This window comes from Canis lupus, chromosome 3 (genome assembly GCF_048164855.1).
Source record: "Canis lupus baileyi chromosome 3, mCanLup2.hap1, whole genome shotgun sequence".
In the NCBI taxonomy this organism is placed as follows: domain Eukaryota; kingdom Metazoa; phylum Chordata; class Mammalia; order Carnivora; family Canidae; genus Canis; species Canis lupus.
In genome coordinates, this window is record NC_132840.1 from 83,888,850 (window position 1) to 83,915,918 (window position 27,069).

The window sequence follows — 27,069 nt, forward strand, 5'->3', positions numbered from 1 at the left end:
GCGGGGGGCGCGGCGCGGGCAAGTGTGCGGCTCCGCGCGGGCCGGGAGCGCAGTGGGTCCGGGGGAGGCCGCGCGGGTCGTCGGCAAAGCCGGGGAGGGCGCGGGGGGCGGGGGGCGGAGACGCACGGGTCCTCGGGGCGCCTGGGCACGGACGCGGCTTCTTTCCAGCGGCGACCCGGCCGCGCCTGCCCCGCGGGCTGCGGGCGCGGCCCCGCCGGGAGGTGCGCGGGGTCGCGTCCCGGGGGAGCGGCGGGGGCGGCGCGCGCTCCCCGCACGGCGCGCACCCCCGAGCGCGCACCCTGGGCGCACACACCTGGAGCGCGTCCCGGGAGGGGGGCGGGGAGGAGAGCCGAAGCGAGCGTCTTAAAATAGAGAGGCTGGCAGAGGAGCGCGAGACGCGGCGAGGCGGGAGGCGGGCGAGGCGGGCGCGAGGCGCGCAGGTCGGCGGCCGCTGGCACGGGCGGGTGGGCGCCGCCGCCCCTCGGCGCGGCTCGGCCGGGCCCCGCGGGAAGCGCGCGCCGAGTGACAGCTGCGCTGGCCCCGAAGGGCTCCGCGGGGATGCTGGCCCGCGGGTGGGTGTAGACGCGCGGCCGGCGCGCCCGGTGCCCGCTCCCCTCCGCGCGCCTCGGAGCCCGGCCCTGCCCCCGCGCGCGGCCCACGAGCGGGTCAGGCCCCGGCCGCCGCGCCGCCCGCTCACCATGCACTGCCACGCCGAGCTGCGGCTCAGCTCGCCCGGCCAGCTCAAAGCAGCCAGGCGGCGCTACAAGACCTTCATGATCGACGAGATCCTCTCCAAGGAGACCTGCGACTACTTCGAGAAACTTTCCCTCTACTCCGTGTGCCCGTCGCTGGTCGTGCGCCCCAAGCCCCTGCATTCCTGCACCGGTGAGACGCGCCGTCGGGGTGCGGGGAGGGGAGAGGCTGGGGGGGGGTCAGCGGGGCGCGGGGCTCCCTCCCCGGGGCCGGGGCACTGGAGGCGGCGGCGGGGACCCCGGGGGCGCTCCCGCTCCCCTGCGCAGCCCCGGTTTCCGCGCAGAAAGTTGCAACACTTGCCCCGGTTCAGCGCCCAGCTCGCGGTTGCAGAAAGCGGGGGTGCAGCTCCCCTCGAGCCGGCGCGTCCGACCTGGCCTTGCCCCCTCTGGGGAGCCTGCAGGCCCCTCGGTCGTATCCCCCAGGCTCTCGACCGAATCCCGAAATCATTGAACTTTTTACTTGAAAGGCTCTGTTCCTCTGGGGCGGCAGCTCTGGAATCCGTCGCCTTGCGGTGCGAGGCAGAGGAGGTCACCCCCTTTTGTTTTAAGTGGCTGAAAAAACAACAGTTACAACAATAAAAACATTCTTCCCGTCTGGTTTTCTCTATCCGCGAGGGCCGAAGAAGACGGCTGGGGAAAGATCAACATTTAATAAACACACTGAGAAAGTCCTAGGTTTATGTGGAAAGTAAATCCAGAGGTTTTTTTATTTTTTATTTTTTAAGCTTTGAGTGTGTTAAGAGAAGCTCCAAGTTTCAAAGTGCCCTGGCTTTGGAAGGATTTAGGCTATTGAAAAGCAGGTATAGGAAAGAAAAAGAAAAAAAAAGTTGAAGCAATTTTTATCAAAAATAAGTTATCAGCAGTGCTTTCAACTAAAGGTAAAAATTCAGTATTTCCCAACTAAAAGAAACTTTGAGGTTATGTTTGTTGCACGCGTGCCCTGAAATAAATAATTTTGTTACAACTTAGGTTGAAAAAGTAGAGTGAAGAGCTAGCAGTGTTTTTTTTTTAAAAGATATTTTTTGGAAGCTTTCAGCCAGAAGCTTCTGGTGCACAGTGCTTGGAATCCTCTATTTTCTTTTGGTTTGAGGTTGTCCGTGGAACAATCAGTGAATAATAATCAGTGAATATGTAAATACAGCAAAGTTCTTTCGAAACCAAGTTGTTTCCACATGTATTTGCTTACAAATTAAATACAATATTCAGTTATGTCTTTGTAAATTAAATTTTATCTGTAAAGTGGAATTAGGCCTGATTCAGCCCATCACAAGATTTGCAATATTGAATTTTAAGAATCAAGAACTATATAAGGCGAGGAACAAATAAGACACTTTAGAAATAAGGTAGATATCCTTAATATTTATATTTTTGCATTTGTGTGCTGGCCTTGCATGTATAAACCCTTGAACGAATAGTTTGCACATATATGGGATAGGGGAGGTAGGCTGAGTCTTGTATTGAGCATAAGTCATCATTTGGTATGATAACTCAAACCTCTTGACGGGGGGAAGAAGATTTAATCACAAATTGCAATGTACCCTGCTAAGTACATTGCATTCCTGCAGGACCCTCGGACAAAATAGAACGATTCGGAGCACCCAGGTATAGCGCAGGGCGAGCAAAATTTGTAGGGCCTTTGTGCTATGCGTTGACCTGAAGGCAGATTTTCCTGGCTTTTAGCAGTTATACAATTTGGATCATAGTAAAAACATACTAAAAAAAGAAAAAAAGTAATAAATAACCCCAGAAAACAGTGATCCAGTCATCAATAGGGGCTGAGTAAGTTCTGTTTCACTGAATCTTGTATGGGAAATAAGTCAGAGGAAAATAAGATGATTCATATGTAGTTTTGAGAATGTTAAGGGTGAATTGCACGTGTATCACGAACTAAAAGTTTTGCTCGGTCTTGTGCTTTTGAAGTTCACTGATGGTTTGGGTGAAAGGGTGGTTGTTGGTAATGATTTTCTTGCCCTGTCATTCCGGTGTTTACTTTCTTTAGAATGTTCTTTGGAAAAAGTCGTGATTTTGTGCTAGTTGAGATTTAAAATATAGAAACTGGGATTTGCCAGCGGAATTAAACCCATAAAAACTGGCTACAATAGTCCATACTTTCAGGTCGTAAGCCTTTAGTGGGTTTACGATTACAGTTAAAGCCTTACATGTATTAGATCATGGGAATCCCATTAGTGACTTCTCAAGGGTTTTGCAAATACCACACTTTCAAAGCATTTTTGCTGTTTTTAACAGTTATGTTCAAGATCAAAAAATCTTAGACTGGATAAACTTAATCTTTTATATTAATTAAAAAATGGCATTAAGTTGCTGGCATTCTACATTCAATTCACTGTATGTGTGTTTTTATGTATACATATATATCTTTTTTGTGTGTGGAGTTTTTTTGTATATATGTATATATATATATATATTTTTTCTGGATAGGGATAAATATTTAGCACTTTTGGTAGAACTGATGTATAAAAATTTCAAATCAAGTGAAAGGCATACATTGGAATTAAAATTACTAAACTTTCTCTCATCCTTCCGTCTGCTCTTTTTAAAATTTAACTACCAGAAGTGAACTTTGCCAGGTAAAATAATGAAATAAGATTTTTTTAAAAAAGTTACGACCTTGCATAATAAGTATATAAAATTGGGGTGGATATAGAGCCACAGCATTTAAAAAGCCTCTATATAATTAAGCAGTCCACAGTGTTTAGCTTTAGTGACCCAAATGTCAGTTTATGGTACTGAATCTCCTCAGAGGGAAGAGCATGTATTCAAGTAAACTGAGAAATGGAAACATTTTTCATTTGGCAGACCATCACCTGACGGTAATTTATTATTAGACACTCTAACCTTGATGGAATACTCACCTTCAAAAAAAATTATTTGTTTTAACAGGCCCTTTCTTTTTTTTTTTTTTTATTTTAATAACAGGCCCTTTCTTATTACAAATGCAGTCATTTTAGGCTTAGAAGGCTGTCTCTAAATTTATTTAAGTTTCCCAAGAGGTGCGCTTGGGAAACAGTAGACAGCGAGAAAGGGAATCCTAGTCTTTGAAGCCAAACTGAAGGAACATTTGTCATTAGATTGAAAATAAAATTTAAAAAATCCAGCCCAAAGAGAGCCTCCATTTGAAAAAAAAACTTGTCACTCGGACCACTGATGAGGTGTGAAATATGTATAGAATTTACTTAGCATGTAACACAGTTTTATTTTAAAATCTGGTAATAGTCCTCCCCATTTAGAATGGAAATATATTGCCATTTAGAAATCAGTTAACAGTCTCTCATCAACCTTAGAACACTGACAGTGATTAGAGGCCAAAAGTGAGGTGCAATTTAGACTATCTTAAATCCGATTTAACTCCCGAGTGCATGATTTCATTTTTCTGGTCGTGATTAGTGTTTCTCGGTGGAAGAGTCGCATGAAGAAGTCTGGCTTCTCGGGACGGAGTACGGTGCAGATACACCGGCAGAGTCATTTCTGAAGGCTCTCCTTTCAGTTCCATCTTTAGAAACCAAGCAGAGTTTGGAAAAGATGAATAGCCTGCTTCACAAAAAACGAGGATAGAACAATTGATCCTAAGAGTTTTCTTGAGGATGGTGACCAGCCAACCTACTGTGCTCAGGACTTACAATTTTATTACAGTTATTTATACTTATAACCTAGAATTACCCTAGACTTGCACATGCGTGTTTTGGCCGGGGAATGTGGAGGAGGGGAGGGAGGTGAATGCAGATATTTGGACATTTTATAGCCTGTGACCAGCACATGGCTTTTAATTGATCCACTGAAACCTAGAGGCGAATTTCTTTCTCCTGGTCTGGTGGAACGGTTCTCTGGGATCTCCCAGTGATCTTCAGTGGCCAGTCTTCTAGAACCATCGGTGGAGGTACAGAGCTGCAAGGGGTCGCAGAGATCACAGACCCATCTCCCCAAGCAGAATGTACTTTTTTTTTTTTTTTTTTTGGTGAAGCGCTAGGGTCACATCGTTGCTTAAACGCAGTTTCAGTCCACGCTATACACTTGCCGTCCTTCTTGTTAGGGTACTCGCAAATCAGCAAGGCTTTTCCAACTTGGTTACACACCCGGGATAAATCCGTGCAGTCACACCCAAGGGACAGTCAACCAGCCAATTAAAAGGGGCATTTGGGGAAGAGTGTTTAAGAGGTGGTGCTGAGAACATTTTATCCTTTGGTGGGTCCAAGAGAAACACGTTCTTTGGGGTGGTGTCTTGGGTTCATTTTTATCACCAAGATTGGGTGGCATCCCAGTGAAAAATGAAATGAGGTGGGGACGTGTGTAATGACTTCTTTGGGAGGTAGGCAGCCAGCTATTGCTTCATGGAGTTGGCAGCAGGGATTCCCCAAATCTCAGCAGGGTCTCGCAGTCTGAGACCAAAGCCCACGGGATCTTGGGAACCTGAGGGTCGGGGACTGGAATGTTAATGGAAAAATGTAAACTGGGGTCCGGGAGAATGATCATTATCAACAGGCATTTGTATTGCTGCCAGAGGCAGATGGGCTTTTATTAGCGATCCTTCATAAGTGCTTCTCCTGTTCCCATTCTGAGGGTGAATAAGTCGAGAGATGCACGGCGTACAGGACTCCTCCGGGGTCACAATATATTTGGAGCTGAGCTCTTTTGGCCTTGTCAGTTGTTGTCTCATTTACTCCTTAAATTTTATAACTCCCTTGTGAAACAGAGGGGCTGAGGGGGTCCCCAGGGGTCCCTTTTAAGTGGTGACTGTAGTTCATCAGCACTTTCTTCTCCGGTTCTGGGTTCCTATTAACCAACGGGAAACTGATAAGAAATTTAGTCCGCAAGTTAAAATGCCTCCCCAAGTGTCTACAGTCTTTAGTATCATTTAATTCAACAATTTCATTCAACAGATACTCATTCTTGCTTGGTGATGGCACCGAGTTCAGGACATTTAAGTTTATTCTGAATCCTGACTCATGGTTGGGATACTTTAAAAATTCCTCTAAACTTCTCTGTCCAACCACTGCCAAGCCCTTCTTTGTTGTTCTCTAGAACGTATTGGGCAGTTCGGAGTTGGGATTGGGGGGGGGGGGGCGTCATGACAACTTAATACTTCTGCTCACCAGATGGTATCTTCTGTTTGAACTCCACCTAAGGGGTGTTATCGCCAGCCACGTTGTCCCATCAACCTCGTCCAATGGGGCCTGGTACCTGTCTTACGAAGGCCGCCTCTCGTGTCCTTGTGGGCTGTGGCTCAGGATTGCAGGTGCTTTGGGAGGTGAGCGTGGACTGCATAGAGGTGCTCGCTGTACCCACGCCGGGGATCCAAGTGAAAAGATTATTAGGTTGAAAAAAATCCCATGGATCTATAGGAAAAGCTGTAAGGATTATAAAAGGTTGTGTAAATCGTAAGGAGGCATTAAACTGAAAAATAAATACATAAAAATCCCCCAGAAGGAAGGAATAGGAGAAAAAGGAAAAAGCAGGTTTCCCTGCAACTCCCAGGCTACTGGATCTGAGCCTCGCGTGTCGCCCGGTGTCCTTCAGCTGCGCTGCCCGGGCGAGAGTAAAGGCGCTTCTCAAATTCTTGTCACTTTGCGGGTAGTAACTGGCTAAGGTCGATTTTACTGAGATGCACGTGGAGCCCCTTAAAACAAGGGATCCCAGGCCCCAGCATTCAGCGTTCACCGGGGAGGATTGAGTAGACGTCAAGCCAGAAGCATTGGTAGGTGTCACTTGCACCTTATTTTGAGGTCCGTGAGGAACCGGGGTGAACAGCTAGGGAGGCCACCCGATCTGCGTGAGGGTCCCTCCTTGGTGGGAAGCCCGTGAACTTGGGTGGGGGTCGCGGCGCCCGCCCCGCCACCCGGGCCCCTCGGGCCGGCTCCAGAGCGGAGGGCACTCAGGTCCTGTGGCTGAACCCGTCGGTGACCTCTTAACTGGAATGCAGGACCAGAGGGCTGGAACAGAGAGGGCCGCAGGGATTGGGATGAGATGGGCAGATTCCAGCCCCCTTCCACATTCTTCCTTGGGGAATGCCGCTGTACACGCCGTCTTGTGCAGCAAGCAGGTGTGTTTCGTGTGGCCCCAGAGCCGAACCCCACTCTCCCAGCCTCCTCGCGGAGGGCTCCCCTGGGTGCAGCACACGGAGAGTGGAGGGCACTGCGGGATATTCGGGGGGAAGGCTCCCCACCTGCGACAGGCCCTGTGTGCCTGCCTCTGTTCCAGCGGCCTCTCAGATTGGAATGGTTATTTCTTCCGCCACAGCACAGATGACGGGATGAAAATTGCCATCGGGACGTATTCATAACGGGGTTCAGATCAGAGCCTTGCACAAACTTGGCGATATTACCAAAATACGTGGTTCCAGAAAGAAGAGGTTTTTGTTTGTTTGTCTTTTACCAGAAAACCTCCGCAACCCCTGAGGATTTAATTTATTTTTATTGCGGCTTAATAGCAGTTAGAAAAAAAAAAAGTCTTGTTAAAATTAATGCTCTAAATAAAAACACAGTTAATTTTCCATTACAGTGTCTAATTACTCATCATCACCAGGGCAATTTTATATGGCAATTTAACTTCTTGAAAGTGGAAACTTGGCACACATTTAAGGAAGAAAGCAGTGCTCCTAGATAGGTATCAGAAGATGGTCTAATTATGTTTGGGCTAGAGTTGACTCTTACACATGATTGCCCTGGAGAAGATAGGGGGGTAGAGGGCCTCCTTCTTCAGTGGCAAAGGAAAAGTCTCTGGTTTCTTCAGTGCCAGTTGAAATTGAATCCGGAGGGAGAGAATTCTGAACGTTAGATGATGTGCAAGTACATCTGAAAAGGGACCCTGCCAGTCACCAGTTGAAGCTGATGTCAGGACTACTTGATAGGCCTGGAGCACAGCGATCTATGCTTTCTGACTCCACTGGCAGAGTTCATAAAGATGAACATGGCCTTTCTCCAAGGCAAGGTCAAGATACGACTGAATAGAAGCCAATCTGGGAGGATCTCCACACGAAACTAAATATGTTAAGAGTCCAAGCAGACAAGCTTACGTGGCATCCCTCTAGCTTACCGGCATGTCCTTAGGAACATGTTCTTCTGTATATCGGGGTTAGATAGCATTCCCACAGTGTGTGTCAGATGGGATTGCCTGTCACCTCGGGGATGTCAATGTCATTATTATTATTTTTTTTTTTTTAAAATCTTATAAGCCATGTGATGATTTTCTTTTTGCCTTTTTTTTTTTTTTTTTTAATTCAAGGATCGCTTATGATGTGTGGGAAAATGGAGTGGTCTTGGGCTTGGTGGGTCCTTAGGAGGCTGTAGCTGTTATTTCCACCCCAGGAAGGCTCAGCTGGTCCCTAACACTGGTTTACCTGCCGGCCTCTACCACCCACTTCTGTCTCCTCGGAGTTGTTTGCACTCTGTGACTTAACCTTGGTTGAAATTCAGAATTATGGCCATTTCACAGATGAGATTACAGCCACTTGCAGATTGAAGGAAGCATAACATGGATGTTTAGTTTACACGATGTCCAGGAGAATCGTCTTTGTACAGTTTCCTCGAGGTAGCTTACAAACAGCGGGGTCCCGATATTATGTCTTCGGTGGTGGGGGAGAACCTGGGCCAAGAGAGTTGCTGAGACTCCTCCTGAGTCCTGCTTTATTTATCCCAAAGGCAGCTACAAACTTGGGAGAAATGCTAGAAATACCCTTAACCCTTCTTCACATTCGTAACAGTAACAGGAGTGATTTTTTTTTTTTGAGTGCCTATTACGTAATAGGCACTGGACTAAGTGCTTTACCATCAGCCAGAGATCATCCCTGATGGTAGGTAGGATGGAGGTAGGTATTATTATTGCCACACCTGGGAAGCCAAGATATTAAGTAACTTTCCTAAAGTCACAGGACACATAAAGATTGCTTACAAAGCAATAAGAAAGAAGGCAAGTAGAGAAATTTGCAATTCATTGAAATGAGTATTGAGGCAGTAAAGATGAAGGCATGGCCTGCCTCCCTGGGAGTCAGGAAAACACAAATTAAAATGAGATACTATTTCACACCCATCAGATAGGCAAAAATGAAAGAATCTGACAGTATTGATTGATGACAGCGATGTAGAGCGATAGACATTCTCATCCGCTGATGGTGGGAATATTTTTTGGGTACATTTGCTTTGGAGGGCAATGTGGCAACACCCAGGAAAGCTGCAGACTCACACCTACTGCGCAGCTCAGCAGCTCCGGCTCTGGGTTGACGTCTTGGGAGGACGTCGTATGTGTGCAAAGGGACACACGTTTAAGAATGGTCATTTCTGGGACGCCCGGGTGGTTCAGGGGTTTAGCATTGGCCTTTGGCTCAGGGTGTGACCCCGGGGTCCTGGGATCGAGTCCTGCATCAGGCTCCCCACATGGAGCCTGCTTCTCCCTCTCCCTATGTCTCTGCCTCTCTCTGTGTCTCTCATGAATAAATAAACTCTTACCAAAAAAAAAATGGTCATGTCTGTGCTGTTTGCGGTAGGTAGTGACAAATCTAAAACAGTCAAGCCACCCTTCAGAAGGAAGAGGAATACAACTGCATGTGCTCTGTTCATGCAGTGCAATTCTATGTAATGAAAATGAATGAAGCAGCAAATGAATGAGCCAGAACCATATTTTACGTGTGTGTATCCACTTATCTGTGGATAAGTTTCAGAAATACAGGGTGGAGAAAAAAACACATTTCTAGGCTGATACTTACAGTCTGATACTATTTACATACTGCTTGAAAACATGCAAACTAATATTGCATATTGTTGTGGGAGGCAAGGGTATGGGATGAGGAGGGCTACCCACAGATTTTTATTTTCCTGTGTAATAAGAGGAAAAGAAGAGGCTTTAAGACATTAAGACTTAACAGCACTTGGTCATGAGTGTATCGGTGTTCATGACATTATTCTTTGTAATTTTCTGTATCTTTGAAATTTTTCATGATGTAACGAAAAATGATAGTAATGGGAGATCCAGAGTCACAAAGCTCTTGATCTTGTGGAACGTTTGGTGGCCTCCTTGATGGCTCTTCTGTCCCGAAACAGAAGCTTTTGGACGCGGGGCTTGTTGTATGCAGCCTCACAGTGGGGAAATGGACCGCTTTATAATTAGACGCATGTGTGCAACCCTCTCTAAAACAACCACGGTAGCTGCTGTAATTGGCTTTTGGATCTCACTTACCCCCCTGGCTCAATGGGGACACTATTTATCACCAGCATAGCTGCTGTTCCCTCAAGTAATACTTTGGCATATGAGTAAACGGTCTCTGAGAAGGGGATTGCTCCGTGAAGTGTTTGTTTACTCCAGATCTGCATCAGGAATCATGCACACAAGAGTCATTAGGTTTTTACCCTTTTCGTGATGTTTTAAACACACAATTTGGCTCTTACTGCATCTTGGCTTTTGTGTATATTTGCTGAGATGAAAAACCACCCCTGGCTTTTGACCTGCGATCCGTTGCTATTGATAATTTAACTTAAAAAAAAAAAATTGTCTAGGGACAGCTGGGAATAGGAAAGAATCTACAAATGTTAAAATGCCCCTTATTAGCCGAGAAGAGTCATGTTGGTGTTGACATAGAAACTGGCTGAGATCTCCCTTGTGTGTTGGACCCGTGATTTTGTGGGAAAACTTCGATGTGGGGTAGCAGGGCTTGTTAGGAAGGGATGAGCACCGTTGCCGTGGAAATCCCACAGATAGACAATAACGGGCCATCCTGTGGTTTGGAGAAGTTAACCTAGACCGCGTTCCTCTACCATGACATCGTGGTGGGAGATGCTCTGCTCAATCGATCTTATAAGCCAAAGACCCTTCTCTTCTTGCTGAAGAAGATAGTTCCAATTTAGAAATAATGCTTTAAGGCATTTTGACCCAAAGGTAGCCTTTGAGAGCTTTATCCTTCTGCATCCCTTTAGAGGGCAGGTGCTCGTCCGTGTGGGTGAAACTGTGCAGTGGAGAGCAGGCCAATGCGCTCCCCTCCTAGCCCACCCCTCTCAGCCTGAGCACAGCAGAGCCTGGAACAGCACAGGTTTGAATTGCACAGGTCCACTTATGCAGGGATTTTTAATTTTTTTGGATAAATACAGTTCAGCACTCCAGCTGTATTGTTTTCTTCCTTATGATTTTCTTCGTGACATTTTCTTTCCCCTAGCCTGCTTGCTTGCAGAATGCAAAATATGTGTTAACCATTTATGTCATTGGGGAGGCTTCTGATCAGCTGCAGGCTGTTGGTAGTTAAGTTCTGGGGTGGGGGGAGTCAAAAGTTGAACAGTGATTTTTGAGCACACCCCAAGCCCCATATTGTTCAGAAGTCAACTGTACATACAGAAAGCAAATAAATCCCAAGCCCGCGTCCCACCCAGACCATCTGCAGCCGGTGTCACAGAGCTTTGTTCAGTGCTCGGCAGTGGCAGCCACGGTCAGCAGGAATTAATGACCACATCTAGAGGATTGTGGCCAAATTGGACATGACTGAAGGGACGGTGGATCTGTCAGATTTGTTGCCAGTGAACAGAGTCTCATGAGTTGCAGGAGCAAGTTTGCTATTCATCTGACCCATGTAGATGCACACAGTGGCTGGAGGAAATCGGACGGACTGAAATTCTCGCTTTGTCGTGCTCAGTCAACCTTCTGGATCTTTTCAGTGAAATCTTATTCCTCGTAAAATGGGCTAGCTGGGCTGGAGGCTGTGAGTGGAGAAAACATTACGAAGAAAAGTTCCAAAGAGCTGCCGTGCAACTCTCTAAGTAAGATAAAATGCAGAAAGACTTGTTCTTGCAACCCATGAAATCTGTTCTCTGGCAACAAATCTGATAGATCCACCTTGGATCTTCTGTTTGGAACGACTTGGGAGAAAACAGGCGGGGACTTAGAAAATTTACGGTCAGTTTTTTATTTTTTCTTAGCAAGTTTTACCAAAGGACAGAGAGAGGAGAATATATTTCACTTCGTTTCCAGTCCAAGTCCTTTTCTTCTCATGACTGAACATTTTATTGAAATAATTGGTAAATCACCCCAGAGGAGATTGTTTTGGAGGATGTTGTTAATTTTGTTATCCCTGGATATCATGGCAACTCATTATTGCTCTTAGCACGTTAGACAGCTGTGTATCTTGGAAGCATGTTTTCAATCCTCAGTTTAGAAAGCACAGCATAAAGGAACGTTCTAATGGAGGCTGGTTTTGTTTTGTTTTGTTTTTAAACTGGGACATTGAGCCTTGGCACTTGGAACAATTAGCTGCGCAAGCAGAGTGCATTTCACTTTTTAGGTAACCGCAAAAGAAACATAACTATAATTTTAGATGGCAAACCTGTGGCCGACCCCAGGTGCTTGCCTACGTGAGGCATGTAAGTTAAGGAAACAGTGGTTGTGATCACGGCTTTTTGGGTGAGAAAAGGGAAACTGCTCCCGGGCAAAGAAGTGGCAACAAGGTCGTGTGAGTAGGTGGGAGAGTTGAGGTTGGAACTCAGGTCTGTGTCTTTCAGTATAAAGCTCCGTATAATGTATAATCATATGAAAGTATGCAAATTAGAAGTCAAGTCTGGCCCTTTCCGTGGAGGGTCCATACTGTGTGTCCAGCAGGGTCCGATGAACATGAAGGAACTTAATTTGCACCTGTTAATAAGTCCTTTGGACATATTTACAGTCACTTAGCATGTGCCAGTCAGTCCTTTCCTGTGGTTAGTTTGGGTCTCTGCATGATTCTAGACGAATTCTAAGAAGGGTACACTGTCCTTGGAGGAAGTGAGATCGTGGACCTACTGCCTCCTGGCCATGTGATTCTGAACCCATCTCCTTGCTCCTGGGTGTCAGTGTCCTTATTGGTGTGACAGGCCTAAGGCTGCTTTGGTCACACTGCTTCCATGAGCTGTGGTTCTCTAAATAAAGCTTTTCTCTGAGGGTCAAGGATGGAGTTCCCATCCATCCATCCATCCATCCATCCATCCATCCATCTCCATCCATCCATTATTGTGAACCAGAGAGAATATGCTTAACGACGAAATGGCAGCCAATTGCCTGGAGAGTTAAGACTTGGAATATTTTTCATGAAATACTGTTAAGTTAAAAAAAAAAAAGAAATATTGTTAAGTTTAGTGGGAGAAAAAAATCTGTGTACTTGTTTGGCATCATTTAAAAGGTTAAGAGACTGATCTGCTTCCACATTATATGTTGTGGAGCTGGAGTGGGTTCTGGGAATCTCTGTTTTTAGAAAGAGATTGTAATTTTTATAATGCAAAGTCAAGTTTGGGACCCACTGTAGTGTAGATACCAGGTTAATGGTGAGATTGATGTAATTTGAATGGCACGACTCAAATATAGGAACCTGTTTCATGGAATGATCCTAGTGGATGGATTTTGCCTCAGATGGTACTGGGTTTGTGTGCATTTTATTGTTTGTCTGACCTTAGGCAAGTCACTTAACCTCTCTGACACTCAACTTCTTCATCTATAAAAGGAAGATAATATTATCTGCCTAATAGGGTTAGTCATGCAGGTTAAATGAGATAATGCACATAAAGCTCTTAGCATAGTTCCTGGCACGTAAGTACTCAGTAATTGATAGCTTCTATTAAAAATAATAATCTTATAATCATAACCACATCTTGGTTGACTGGAGCACAGCCCTTTAGAGAAAGGTCACTATTCTTGATGAATTAAACTCAAGAAAAATGAAATACCTTAAAAAAAAAAAAAAAAACCACTTCACTCCAGGGCATTCTTGTGAGTTATGTCATTGCACTAACTGCCTCTGAAGGCCTCTCACAACCTGGGTGGTCTGTGAGCCAAGTTCAAGTCTTCATGAATAGGTATGTTTGATTCCCCCACTTTCCTGTTTTATGATATGAATTCAGAATTTTGTAAATTCCTAAATGAGCGGTGCAAACAGGTCAACACGACATCGTCACAAAATGTGCTTTGTTACTTTATTTTTTTTACGAGAGTTAGCTCGGGATTAGTTACCCGTAGGAAATGTTTCATCACCCAGCTGTGTATCCCAAGAACTGTTTCAGAAAAATGGCATAATTTCTCCACAAGTTTAAATTCTTTTCTTCTTTGAAGAGTACAGTTAGGGATAGTCTTTTCTTGTACAAGAGAATATGAATATTCTTCTCTTATTTCAGCGTACTGAGAGAGGAAAATACTTCAGCTGTGATCTTTTAAAATTGGTGATGTGGAAAAGGTAGCAGGTTGGGAAACAGTTGTCCTAGTACATTATCGGGTCTGTGATTCACAGGGAGTTCCAAATAAAGCCCCTGTTTTACAGCTTTTAAATTGCTCATGGGGCTAGTTTAAGGTCGCATTCGAAGTGGTACTGGTGGCTGTGGTGCTGAAGGAGCTGCGTGGACAAGGGTTTTGCGTGGACTTCCCCTGGAATTGTTTCTCAGGTAGGCACTGGTATCTTAGGAGGTCCAAAATCTGCTAATGAAATACTTTCATGGGTGAATCCCCTCCACAGGGCGAGAAAAATTCTCTTGATGAGGAGTTCTCCTCTTCCATGGTGTGAAGGAAGGCCCAGTGCACAGGGCAGTACCTCTGTCCCACCATGTACAATGCTGATTCCTACAAGCAATGTCTAGTGACATCATCGAGGTTCGGTGGTGGGTGGGGGGGCCAAGTGGAAGCAGGGGGGAATAGGACGGGTTGGTGTGTCATCATGGCCACCGTGGGGGTGGGACTGATGTGCATAGAGAGGACTCACCTGGTTCCCTAAATTCCTCAGGACCATTGTTGGAATGGGACTCAAGTTTGAGACAGGGATTTTTGGCAGCTTGTTGAGAATATTCTCTTAAAACTATGAATTCAGAGCAGTGTGAATGCGTTTGTAACCCGCTAGGAGAGGATTAAGTAGAAATAGGGGAGGGGTGGGAGGCGGGGTGTGGGGAGGAATGTCGGCAAGTGGGGAAAGAAGAGTCAGGGGTCAGGAAACAGGTTATACTCCTGAAGCCTGAAGCTTGGGTCCTCCGACACCCGTGCAGCACGTGCTGTCCCCAGAAGGAAAACAGATTTAAAAACGAGAATGGAATATTTCATTTTGGAAATTGCCCTGTGAGTACCTGCTTATTACCAGAGGCGTTCCTCATCACTGACAGCTGATGACTTCTGCTTGGGCAGTGGCCCACCCAGCCGCACTTGTTGCCTAATTATCATATATATTAATGATGTGTTAAAGAATTTCATCATCCTGGGTCACAAAAGATCACTATTATTATATGATAATACAGTAATCGTATGCGTGCAGCGCCAGGCAGGCAATCGCGTGTCCTTGATGTAAGGAGGCCGCGTGGGAGCCGAGTTCAAAGTGGAAATCCTGTCAGAGAACCTCTCTTGGGCTCTTCACTGCCTCTGTTTCAGGGTAAGAACGTACACTACTGAGTTTTTCTAGACAGCCAGACCAGAGGCGGCCAAATCTGGCCTACCACCTGTTTTTCTACTGCTGTGAGCTAAGCATGGTGTTTACATTTGTAAATGGAAGAAAAGAAAACAAAAGAAGAATAATATTTTGTGACCCGTGAAAATTGCACGAGGTCCAGATACTGGTGTCCGTGAGGTTGGTTGGGAGTTGCTTCCACACCGTGTTTGGTGGCTTTCGTAGGGCAACCGCAGAGGGGGGCGGTTCCGGCAGAGACATTGTGGCCCACGAAACCTAAACTACTTAGGGTCTGGCCCTTCACAGGACAAGTCTGCAGGCCCTGGAACTAGACTACTGCAGGCAGGTTCCTTGGTTGGGTAATAAGGTTATTTCAGAGCCACAACAGATGACGTCGTCCTAGTTATTCTAGGCCACAGAATACCTCCTTTGATTCATCACAGACCAGGGTTCTGTTGTCATCCTGTGATGTCTGTGTGGCCTTGAAAGTGGGAGTTCAGTGGGGAATTTTGCAGGGACTCTCTTAAATGGAAACAAGGCTCTTGGAACTAAGGATGAATTTCTGAACCTTTCTGGGCATAACACAAGATTTTTCTGCACGGAGAGAGGGGTTAAAAATATTGACCAAAAAGTGGTTGGTATTCAGCTGAATTTGGGAGACTTTTCTCTTTGCTGTCCCAACCCTCAACTAGTTTTCCCCGAGGAAATCTGAGGGTAACAAGTTAGAAGAGGTTGGGAGTGTCAGAATTAATGACCTTTTTCAGTTTCAGGTTTGGGTGACATTTGATATGCTTATTTGACTTTAGCTTCTGGTCTGTCCCTGGAAATAATAGCAATAATAATACAAGTTACACAATTACATCAGCACAGCCCCACCCGGGAGGGTTTGCATGGCTGGATAGAGCACTCGGTTGTGGTCACACATTCTGCCGTGGAAATGCACGCACATGTGTATGTGCCTTTGGAATTTTCAACTGTTCAGGGTCTGGGGCTACCAGGCCTTTCAAGAAGGACGAAGCTTGATTCTCCTGGTGCCTCCATGCACTCTTATTTTCTTTTAGGCACTTGGGTTAGGGTGAGGCTTCTGGTGTCCCAGGCAGCCTGGGAGCTGATGAAGCCCATTGGGAAGTGGGACATGTGAAATGAGTCTGACTTGTGATAACTTCTTCCTACCCATTGTTGTGTTTATCCAGCCACTGAGCTGAGAATCCTTCAGATGTTGTCCCGTCACTAGAATGGACTTGGTGAGGGGTGTGTGCACTGGAGAGTACGTTAACTCAAAAGGAAGAAATCATTGATGTTGGTAGGTAAAATTCGACCTCAAAGAGAAGCATGTGTGGTATATGCTACCTTGATTTCTCACTCCAAATGGAGATGAATTTGACAAAAGGGCAAAAATCGCAATGAAAACCGAAATAAATATAAAAACCAAAATAAATTTAACAGCAAACCCTTATTTCATACTTACTGTATACCAGGTACTGCCCTGAATGCCTTACATGAATTTATTTAATTCCTACCACAATCCTATGAGAGACTATTATTCTTTGCACTTAAAAATGAGGAAACAGAAGGGGAGAGATAGACCTTGTCTTGGGTGGCACAGTACGCAGAGGAGAGGAAATCACATTTTAGGTGGTATAGAGATTAACTACTTGAGGGGGTTATCTCTGATTTCTGCAACGCTAATATAGAGAGTGACAAAAACCAATCAAATATAAGTGGAGGAGCAGAAGAAAAAAATCTCAACTTTGTCACATATAAGGAACTCTTGCTTAATTTGGAGCTTAGACTCTTGAAAAACTTATTTTTATTTTTTCTTATTTATTTATTTTTAAAAAGATTTTAATTATTTATTCAGGAGAGACGGGGGGAGAGGGAGAAGCAGGCCCCCTGCGGGGAGCCTGATGTGGGACTCGATCGCAGGACCCCCCAGGATCATGCCCTGAACTGAAGGCAGATGCTCAACCTCTGAGCCACCCAGGTGCCCCTATTTATTTATTTTTCATTAAAAATTTTTGTTTTGTTTTTTTCTTTTTTAAGATTTGTATTTATTTATTAGAGATACAGAGAGAGAGAGAGGCAGAGACACAGGCAGAGGGAGAAGCAGGCTCCATGCAGGGAGCCCAACGTGGGACTCGATCCCGGGTCTCCAGGATCCTGCCCTGGACCAAAGGTGGCGCTAAACCGCTGAGCCACCTGGGCTGCCCTTCATTTAAAATTTTTTTAAAAGATTTTGTTTTTGAGTAATCTCTACAGCCTGAACTCACAGCCCTGAGACCAAGAGTCACATGCTCAGAGTGCCTGGCTGCTCAAGTCAGAGGAGTGAGCAACTTTTGACGTCAGGGTTGTGAGTTTGAGCCTCATGTTAGGTGTAGAGATTATTTAAATAAATAAATATTTTTTAAAAAAAGAGTTATCTACTCCACCGAGCCAGCCAGATGCCCCGAATTTCTTATTTTTAAAAGCAGTGCTGGGTACAGAATAGATCGTAAGCAGTATTTTTTTTTATTCTGATTTTCTTTTATTATGACTTATTTGGTTTTCCTTACCTAGTTCTTTATTTCCAGGCTGTCCAACTGTCCGTGGAATGATTAGGCCATATTTCCCCCCAAGGAACGGTATAACTCTTCCATGGCTGAAGACCTAGGGAATCTATTAGTGTCCGTATTTGCAAGGTGAGCTCAGGATGGACGCAGTTCAGTACTTGACTCCTTATGCTTTACTGCCTTAGGTACTGTTCCAGGATGGATATAGTTTAACTAAATTTTATCTTATTGTTACTATTGGAAAAATTTAAATGTAAGTAGATGAAACTGTTTATACAATGTGTGTGCAGATATAAAGATTAACAGTGCAGGGACACTGGGGGGGCTCAGTGGGTTGAGCATCTGCCTTCAGCTCAGGTCATGATCCCAGAGTCCTGGGATCATGCCCCATGTGGGGCTCCCCACTTCTCCCTCTCCCTCTGCTGTTCCCTCTGTTAGTGTCTCTCTTTCTCAAATAAATAAAATCTTAAAAAAAAAAAAAAAAAGAATATCAGTGCAGGGAACACCTGTATACCTGCCCCTCAGTTGAAGGAGAGGACCTTTCTTCTGCAGCTACCCTGAGCCCCTCCCTGCACTGCCCCCTTCTTTTCCTCCACCAGGGGTAACCAGCATCTCAGTTCCCTGTTCATGCCCTGCTTTTCTCTGTAGTTTGACCATATGTTTGTATCCCTAAATCAGAGATTGCTTAGCTTCGTTCATTTTTGAACTTGATATAATATGCAAGCGTGCTGTGTGTATTTTTGGTGGCTTGTGTTCTCGTGTAGCCTTGCCTTCCCCGGGGTTCGTGTGTGTTACATGTAGCTGCAGGTTGTTTAGCTTTTCATGGCTGTATGCTATCTGGTGTATAAATATAACATATTTATCCATTCTATCCATGGATTTTTGGGTTTTGTCTAGTTCTCATGAGAGATATTGTTGCCTTTTTTTTTTTTTTTGGAGGATTTAGTTTTAAGTCATCTCTACACCCAGTGTGGTGCTCGAACTCACAACCCTGAGATCAAGAGTCACATGCTCCACCAACTGAGCCAGCCAGGCCCCCCAGAGGTACTGTTCCTGTGAACATTCGTGTTAAATGCCTTTTCTAAAAACCAGTGGTCAAGAGGACTCACTTGAATAGTTTTCTTATGAAAAAGATAGTCTTATAGTTTAATGACACTGGTCATATCTAGTTTTTGCACAGGTAGATTTTTTTAATTTGGGGACATAGGCTGCATATTCAATGGATTTATTTTTAATTGCTTTTTTGGTTGACTTTATTCCAGAATTGACAGTGACTTGTATAGTTGATTTTCTAAACGAATTGAAGCATTTATTGTAAAAGAAAAAAAAATCACTGGAAATTAAGTCTGTCCAATTTTACGGTAGAGGTTTTATATATATTCAAATAAAATTAGTGGTTGAAAATACTCAATAATTTTAACTAGAATGTGAAGTGTTTTCTTCTCTAAATGAAACATTAAATAAGCTTTTGCCATCCAGAGCAATGAACACCAAATAGTGCAGTTAGGGAGGTGAGATGGCCTTCGTCCCAGCCCTGTTTATGTGGAGACTAGAAAAGAGATGTTTGATTTGAACAGTTTTCAACTTAAAAGAGGTAGTCCTTAAGAGTTTTTGAAATTATCTGCAGAATTGGGCAAAGGCACACAGATTTAGAACAGGTTAAGAATCTACAGTCCAGAGACTCCTGGGTGCTCAACAGTTGAGCTTCTTCTGCCTTCAGCTCAGGGCGTGATCCTGGGGTCCTGGAATCGAGTCCCACATCAGGCTTCCCACAGGGAGTAAAATCCTTTTTTTTTTTTTTTTAAAAAAAAAAAGGAATTTATAGTCTACTCTGCTGTTTTTGAGTGGAAAGAGGACCAAAGCCCAGAGTAATTAAATTACTTAACCGAGATCACAGTGGGGCCTGCTGTGCCTCTGAACTCCGGCTTCTCTAGAACAGCTACATGAACCTGTAGTTCCGCTTGCAAATTAGAAACCAGCGACGTCTTATCGCCGTCCTCCTTTTTGCTCTGGTGCATCTTGACTTATTCAGCATCGTTTAAGAAGTGAAATCGCCAGTGAAGCCATCAGTGACGGTGAGGCTGGGGTTTCCAGTCCCCTGGCCGCTGTGCACCCGGGAGAGGGGGTCCCTGGGCCCGGGACCCGCCGTCTGTCCCCGACGGTCTTTCGCGATCCTGCGGCTCACACGCCATCCGGGTGTCCGAGGAGGAGCACAGGAGCTTGAAGCAAATCCTGGCACGGCCACCTCGTCCTCAGCTCGGCCACCATCCTGGGCCACGATCCTGCCCAGCGCCTTCCCTCCTAAGGAGGCGGCAGCCTTGCGAGGCCTCCGGCGGCGGTTGGCTTAGACCCGGCTCAGGGCGCGAGCTGCTGCCTTGGGGCTGGGCCCGAGGCTCTTGGTCCTGGAATCTCCCGGGCCCTGCGGTCACGGCCCTGCGGTCGCTGCCCTCGGCGCCCTGCGCAGCTCCCTCGGCCCCTTCCTGAAATAGCCACGGGCCAGCGCGGAAGAAATGCGCCCTCTAATCTTCCTGGGCGGCTGAGCCCTGCCTTTGCCAGGGGCTCGGGGGCGGGGTGGGTTTGCACTTTGTTCTCCTTGAGGACGATCTCCCCGAAAGCTTAAGATTGGCTTTAGGAAGGGCACGGGAAAGGGGCACCTGGGGGGCCCAGCGGGGGAGCGCCTGCCTTGGGCCCAGGGCGCGACCCCGGGGTCCCCGGATCGAGTCCCACATCGGGCCCGCTGCACGGAGCCTGCTTTTCCCTCTGCCTGTGTCTGCCTCTCTCTCTCTCTCTCTCTCTCTCTCTCTCTCTGTGTCTCCTGAATAAATAAATAAAGCCTTAAAAAAAAAAAAAGCAGGGCGCAGGAAGGCAATGGGACTTGGAGACAAACTGTGCAGCCTGAGCTGGTGGCCGGGCAAGCTGCTGTGCTTTCCTCATCTTCTCCCTCCTCTGCTGGGAAATGGGTGTGTAATAGCACCAGTGCTCCTGCCTTTGCTCTAGACACTGAGTTAATCTCCTGAATCTTACATGGATGAAAGAATTCACCTCTGAAATAAATTTAAAATACACACACACACACGTATTTTATGTGTATATGTATCATTAAAATAAATATACACATGTATACGCCTCCTACATGTGTCCTGATGTTTCTGCCTCAGAAACTAGGGACTGCATCTGCAGAAAGTCCGAGGTCACGGAGCCTGTTGGATGCACAGCATGCCCGCAGCGGTGTCACACACCAGCTGGTTGCTTCCTCCATGCTCCAGCAGCACCTGGCTTAGCCAATATACTGTATTGAAATTTTTGGTTTATTTGACCGTCTCTCCTGTGGGGCTGTGAGCTTCCATTGGGCAAGAATTGGGCCTCATCCATCTTTGTGTCCCTAGCACCTAGCACAGTGTGGGCACTGAGTAGGTCCTGACAACAGTGTGCTTTTGAACCTTACCAAAGCTTACTGAACCCATTGAGATTTGTCTGTCTGGAATTTCCTTCCTGCACACATCTTATGGGCCATATATTTTTCTCTCAATCACCTTCTCCCTGCCTTCTCCACGCAGTTGCTCTTCTGCCGTCTAGAGACCATCCTGATCCTACCTCTGCAGTTTCAGATGGAGCTCCTCCTCCCCAGATCCACTTTTTGGGTGGTGGTCCTAAGAATTTGTAATATGCAGCTTGCCACACCTGGCTAAGGGACTTTAGTATCTGGAGTTGGCTGCTCCAGTGTGCGAATCCTTAAACTAAGCCCTTCTTCTTTATATTAAAGAGTCTGTTGCTGTTTTGTTTTGTTTTGTTTTGTTTTTCTTTTTAATTCCCTAAGTTCATATTGATTGTACTTCCCCCCCCCCCCCACGAGGGATAATGGTTCATTTCAAGTTAATCTACAAGACGAAAGTGTAACCTCCTGGGCCGGGGGCAGAGTTGCTCCGTGGCAGCTGTTAAACAGTGCATAGCAACTCCTCACAACGGCTTAAACATGAAAAGGGAATGGGAGTAATAGAATATGCTGGAATTTGATGAGGACACCGCGTGCTACGGGACATGGGATTGGAACTTGCAGTTGTAGACAATGACTAGGCCTCATAAGACCACAGCCCCTGAACCTTTAGCCCTGTGACGCCCCAGAAAAAAGGCTGGTGGAATCACCAGTAAGGCTCCAGTGTGGCTCAGGGAGCTTTACAATCCGCTGTTGCACAACATCCATTCCTTTCTTCCTTAACCTCCCATATCATAGAGACTTGCCGTTCTTGCCACCTTCATGTCCCATAAAGTTGATGATCAGAGTAATTGCAAGGCCTTTTAGAAGTTTGAGGGGTGAAAAGCATGAAGAAACTGAAAGAATTAAGTCACCTGAGATATAAAACTAGTATTTAAAAAAATTTATTTATTTATTCATGAGAGACACAGAGAGAGGCAGAGGGAGAAGCAGGCTCCCTGTAGGGAGCCCCACGTGGGACTTGATCCGAGGACCCTGGGATCACGACCTGTGCTGAAGGCAGATGCTCAACCACTGAGCCACCCAGGTCTCCCTAAAACTGGTATTAAACATCTTTGCATGAAAGGATCCGTCCCACACTGGCAGTTATTGGAAGATGCCCTAAAATGTTCACAGCATCATTTCAGAGTGTGACCCGTTTGGAAATAAGATTATTAATGAACTCACTTGCCTCTTTTTGTGCATAGGAAATTATACAGACGGCTGTGATTTTTTTTTCAGATTTTATACAAATCAGATTTTAAGCGAGTTTATAAAAAATATACAATGTCTGCATTAAAAACTATAGTGAGTTTATACCTCACACCTGTCAGAATGGCTAAAATCAAAGACACTGGAAATACCAGGTGTCAGTGAGGATGTGGAGAAAGAGGAACCCTCGTGTGCCTTGGGTGGGAATGCAAACTGGTGCCATCCCTGTGGAAGACAGTAGGGAGGTTCCTCAAAAAATTAAAAAAAGAACTACCATGTGATCCAGTAGTTCCACTAATGGCTATTTTCTTAAAGAGTATAAAAAACCACTAATTCAGAGGGATACACACACCCCTATGTTTATTGCAGCTTTAGTTACAATAGCCAAACTATGCGAGCATCTCAAGTGTCCATCAATAGAGCAGTGGTTAAAGAAGATGTGCAGAGTGTGAACATGCACATGCATGTAAAATGGAGTATTACTCAGCCATAAAAAAGAACGAAATCTTGTCATTTGCAAAAACGTGGATGGATCTAGAGGGTATAATGCCATTTGGGAGGCACCTGGGTGGCTCAGCGGTTGAGCGCCGCCTTCAGCCCAGGGCGTGATCCAGGGGTCCTGGGATGGAGTCCTGCATCGGGCTCCCTGCAGGGAGCCTGCTTCTCTCTCTGCCTGTGTCACTGCCTCTTTCTCTGTGCCTCATGAATAAATAAATAAAATCTTTAGAAAACAAATAATGTCAGTTGAAATAAGCCAGCCAGAGAAAGACAAATACCATATGATTTTACTCATATGTGGAATTTAAGAAACAAAACAAGTGAACAAATAAAAAAAGAGACAAAACAGTAGACTCTTAAATACAGAGAACAAACTGAGAGCTGCCAAAGGACAGGTGTTTGGGGGGACGGGTCAAATAGGTGAAGGAAATTAGGAGCACATGTATTGGGATGAGAACTGAGTAATGTATAAAACTGTTGAATCACTATATTGTACCCCTGAAACTAATATAAAACTGTATGGTAATTATACTGGAATTAAAAAATAAAACTAGTGAATTAAATTTAACTCTAAAATGATGGAGTCATCCACCTGGAGCTTTCTGATTAAAACAAACAAACAAAAAAAGGTGGGGCACCTGGGTGTCTCAGTGGTTGAGCGGCCGACTCTTGATTTTGGCTCCGGTCGTGATCTCAGGGTCCTGGGATCGAGCCCACACCCCCTGGGTCATGCTCTGGGCTCAGCAGGGAGTCTGCTTGAGGTTTCTCTCTCCCTCTCCCTTTGCCTCTCCCTCTGCCCACATGCACGCTGTCTCTCCAATAAACAAATAGATCTTAAAAAAACAAAAACAAAAACAAAGAAAACAGCCCTTGTTGTTTCAACTAGATTTCGTTAATAAAAAATCTCTCAACCCTTGTTCCTGTGGGTCAGCAGAGGAGTACGATATCAAATAGCCAATCTCGTGATGGGGGTGTCACACAGGCAAGGACTTGGGGCCGCAGCGAGGGAAGGCCCAGGTAGGCAGCCTCTAAGCTGAGGCCTCCGGGATGAATGGGCAGAGGGCAGACGTTTCTCACAAGAGCTCCTTTTCCTGGATGCTATAGCGGAGAGGATTGAACATTCTTTTGATGGTTGAAGATCTCGTGACCTTCAGGGCAATTATTTTTATCACCAGTCTTTATGTAGTGTTGGAAGTGAGTTGTATAAGGTATTCATCGAATATTAACAATAACAGTGTCTCATATGCATCTTGGGACCTACAGGGGTGCCTGAGTGGCTTAGTTGGTTAAGGAACTGACTTGATTTGGGCTCAGGTCATAAGCCCAGGGTCGTGGGATCAAGGCCCGTGTTGGGCTCAGCGTAGAGTCTGCTTGTCCCTCTCCCTCCGCTCTTCCTCCTGCAGTCTTTCTTGCTTTCTCAGGTAAGCAAAATCTTTTAAAAAATAGATAAATAAAATAAAAATAAAAGAAACCTACATAAACTCAACACTTGCGTAGCAGAAAGACAATGCAAACCATTAGGGTAAGTTGTGTGTTTCCAAATCATGAGTCACCATGGCATCAGAAATCCCCCTTTTCTTTTTTCTTTTTTTTTTAATCCCCCCCCTCTTTTCATCATTACTGTCTTGTGGAGTCAGGACGGTCTCCATATCTCTTGATGACACTAGGGCTTTGTTTTACCAGGAATGGAGGCTCATTTATTTACCGAGTTTACTTTTAATTTTGTAATGAGCTCCTAGAGTGACTTACACTCCTCGAGTGAGTTGTTTCACTTCTTTCAGACTTTTCTTTTGGACACAGATATCATGTGTTGAACACAGATGATATCATGCTCTTCAATTCAACTGGGAAACTTAGGAAAATGCAAAAACATAGTTACGTCTGTACACGTTTGCCTGTTCCAAGCAGATGCTCGATAAATGTTTGCCGAAGTAAATTTAATTGAGAGTTTAACCATTATTCACAGTTCATTGCGGAGCATTAGAATAATCCTAGTTGCAACAGGTGAATTAAAAAAAAAAATGTGTCGCTGCTGTTCCCGTTGGGATTTCAGAGCTTCACCTGTGAGTATTTTGATTCTGGTTCTTTCATGGTTTGGTTGGCTAAGTTCGTCAGAATCTGTGTGGGACGTCGGGCTCCCTGCATGGAGCCTGCTTCTCCCTCTGCCTGTGTCTCTGACTCTCTGCCTCTGTCTCTGTGTCTCTCATGAATAGATAAATAAAATCTTAAAAAAAAAAATCTGTGTGGGAGCTCAGGAAATGTGTTGGTTCACCTTGTATGGATTAGGCACTATTGACAAAATCTGTGTTTGATTTCAGGTCTGAAGAGGTGGCTTATAAAACCTTGAGAGAGCAGAGTGCCCATGATAGGGCCGGTGGGCCTGTGTGGTTCTGAGTTTTCTTGTCCTCAGAAGGGCTGGGATAACGGTGCTGTTCCCTAGTGACAGGCTGGCTCAGAGAAAATCTTCCCAGACCACTTTACCTACTGAAGCCACATTTGGGGAGAAACTAACCGCGTAACCACTTTGGGCAGCAGCTGCTCAGGGAACGTCACAACACACCACCTGTGTGATGGTCCATGCACCTCCCTGGTGGGGTGGGGGTCCCCGGATCAGCTCCCCTCTGCCCCTGGGGTTAGGCCATCGGTATTGTACCTGCAGCACACCGTCAGCTTTGTGGTCTCTCCAGGAGTGCAGTTAAATCGCCAGCTCCTCATGGGGACCCCTTTCCTCATGGGAAGACTTTCAGATTGACTAAGGGGCATAGTGGGAGGACAAGTGGTCCTGGAGAGCCAAGAGAACAAATTTGATGGGAAGTCAGCTGCTGCTTCTCTTGACCCTAGAGACGCGGCCTTTGATTAGAACCCTGGACCTTTAAATGGCTGCGCATCTGCTAGGCACCTTCATTTAGCACAGGAGCAATAGAAATGCAAGTCAGCTCAGAAAACATTCATTGAACGCCTACTCTTTGCCAGGTTGAGAGAGCAGCTACAAAGATGAATTATCCCCTCAGAGCTTACTGAGTGGTAAAGGGATACAAACATATTATAAGTCAATTAAGTCCTCTCTGGAGAGCACTGTAAAAGGTAAGCATGGAGACACCGTGGGAGCACAAAGGAAAGGATTTAGCTCAGTCTGTGTAGGAGGCAGCAGGAAAGGGCTGGGGAAGGTTTTATGGATGAGAAAGCCCAAGCTGAATCTTAAAGGATGAATAGGAATTAACCAGGGGGATGAGACTCCTGGGGGTGAAGCCAGGGGCATTCTGAGAAGAGGGAAAATATGACCCAGGATACCGTGGCTTGAGATGGGGTAGTATGTGTCTGGGAACTGCGGGCAGGTCGGTATTAGTAAAATGTGAAATAATACCAAGAGGTGAGGTTGGCAAGGAAGGGTCCCATGCCAGTGGGGGGCTTTATTCTGTAGGACCTGGGGAATGGCTTCATGGGTCCAAGCCAGGGACTGAACACTTGGGTTTGGTTTGGGGGAGAGTTCATTTTGGAGGATGGCTTTGACAGGCACAAGACTGAAGGCAGGAGAACCAGGTGGGAGGCTCCTGTCGTTATCCAGGCAAGAGAGGATGAACTGGGGCAGCGGTAGGAAGGGGCCAAGGAGGGCGCCTTGGGGGAATCCCAGCATTTAATGAGCAGGAGAGAACTAGGGGCCTGAGCCAAACCCCAGTCAGAGAGATGAAAGAAAAAATCAGAAAAGAGTGTCAAGAAGAAAGTTTCAAAAGGAATAAGTGATCAAGATGTTAGGTGCCACTGAGGGATCCAGTTAGCTCAAGGCTGAGAAGTGTCCAGAGCGGCACCATGCAAAGGGTGGGCCATGGGTCAGGTCAGCGGCACCAGCAGTGTCTGGGGGCTGGTTAGGAACGCAGACTCATGACCCACACCTTCAGAGACAGAGTCCCATGTGGAAATGGCCGTTGGTGACCTTGACATACCATTTTCATCCAAATGGTTGGGACAGACCCAACATGGCAGTGAATTTGGGGCTGAGTATGTAATGAGAAGGCCAAGATAATCCATAGTCTTGCAAGAAACTTGCTGGGGATGAGGATACGTCAAGAAACCAGGTTTTTAGCCAGGCAGAGACCTGAGCGCCTGCTTTGTGGCTTAAAGGAAAGTAGAAAGATTGAGGTTTATGATAAGGAAGGTGGATAAAGTAAAAACAAATATGCAGAAGACATAAATACCCTCACACAGAAGCGTGTGAAC

The 27,069-nt window shown here is 45.7% G+C and overlaps 1 protein-coding gene across 1 annotated transcript in view; it reads left to right on the top strand.

The window, feature by feature from the left end:
- The first annotated feature begins 636 nt into the window (after positions 1-636).
- The window catches only part of BARX2 (BARX homeobox 2), a 73,568-nt gene continuing 47,135 nt past the window's right edge, over positions 637-27,069 (top strand). Inside the window, exon 1 of the mRNA XM_072822696.1 lies at positions 637-885. Within this exon, the coding sequence (XP_072678797.1) occupies positions 699-885 (187 nt within the window). The 5' untranslated portion in view covers positions 637-698. The remainder of the gene's footprint in view (positions 886-27,069) is intronic.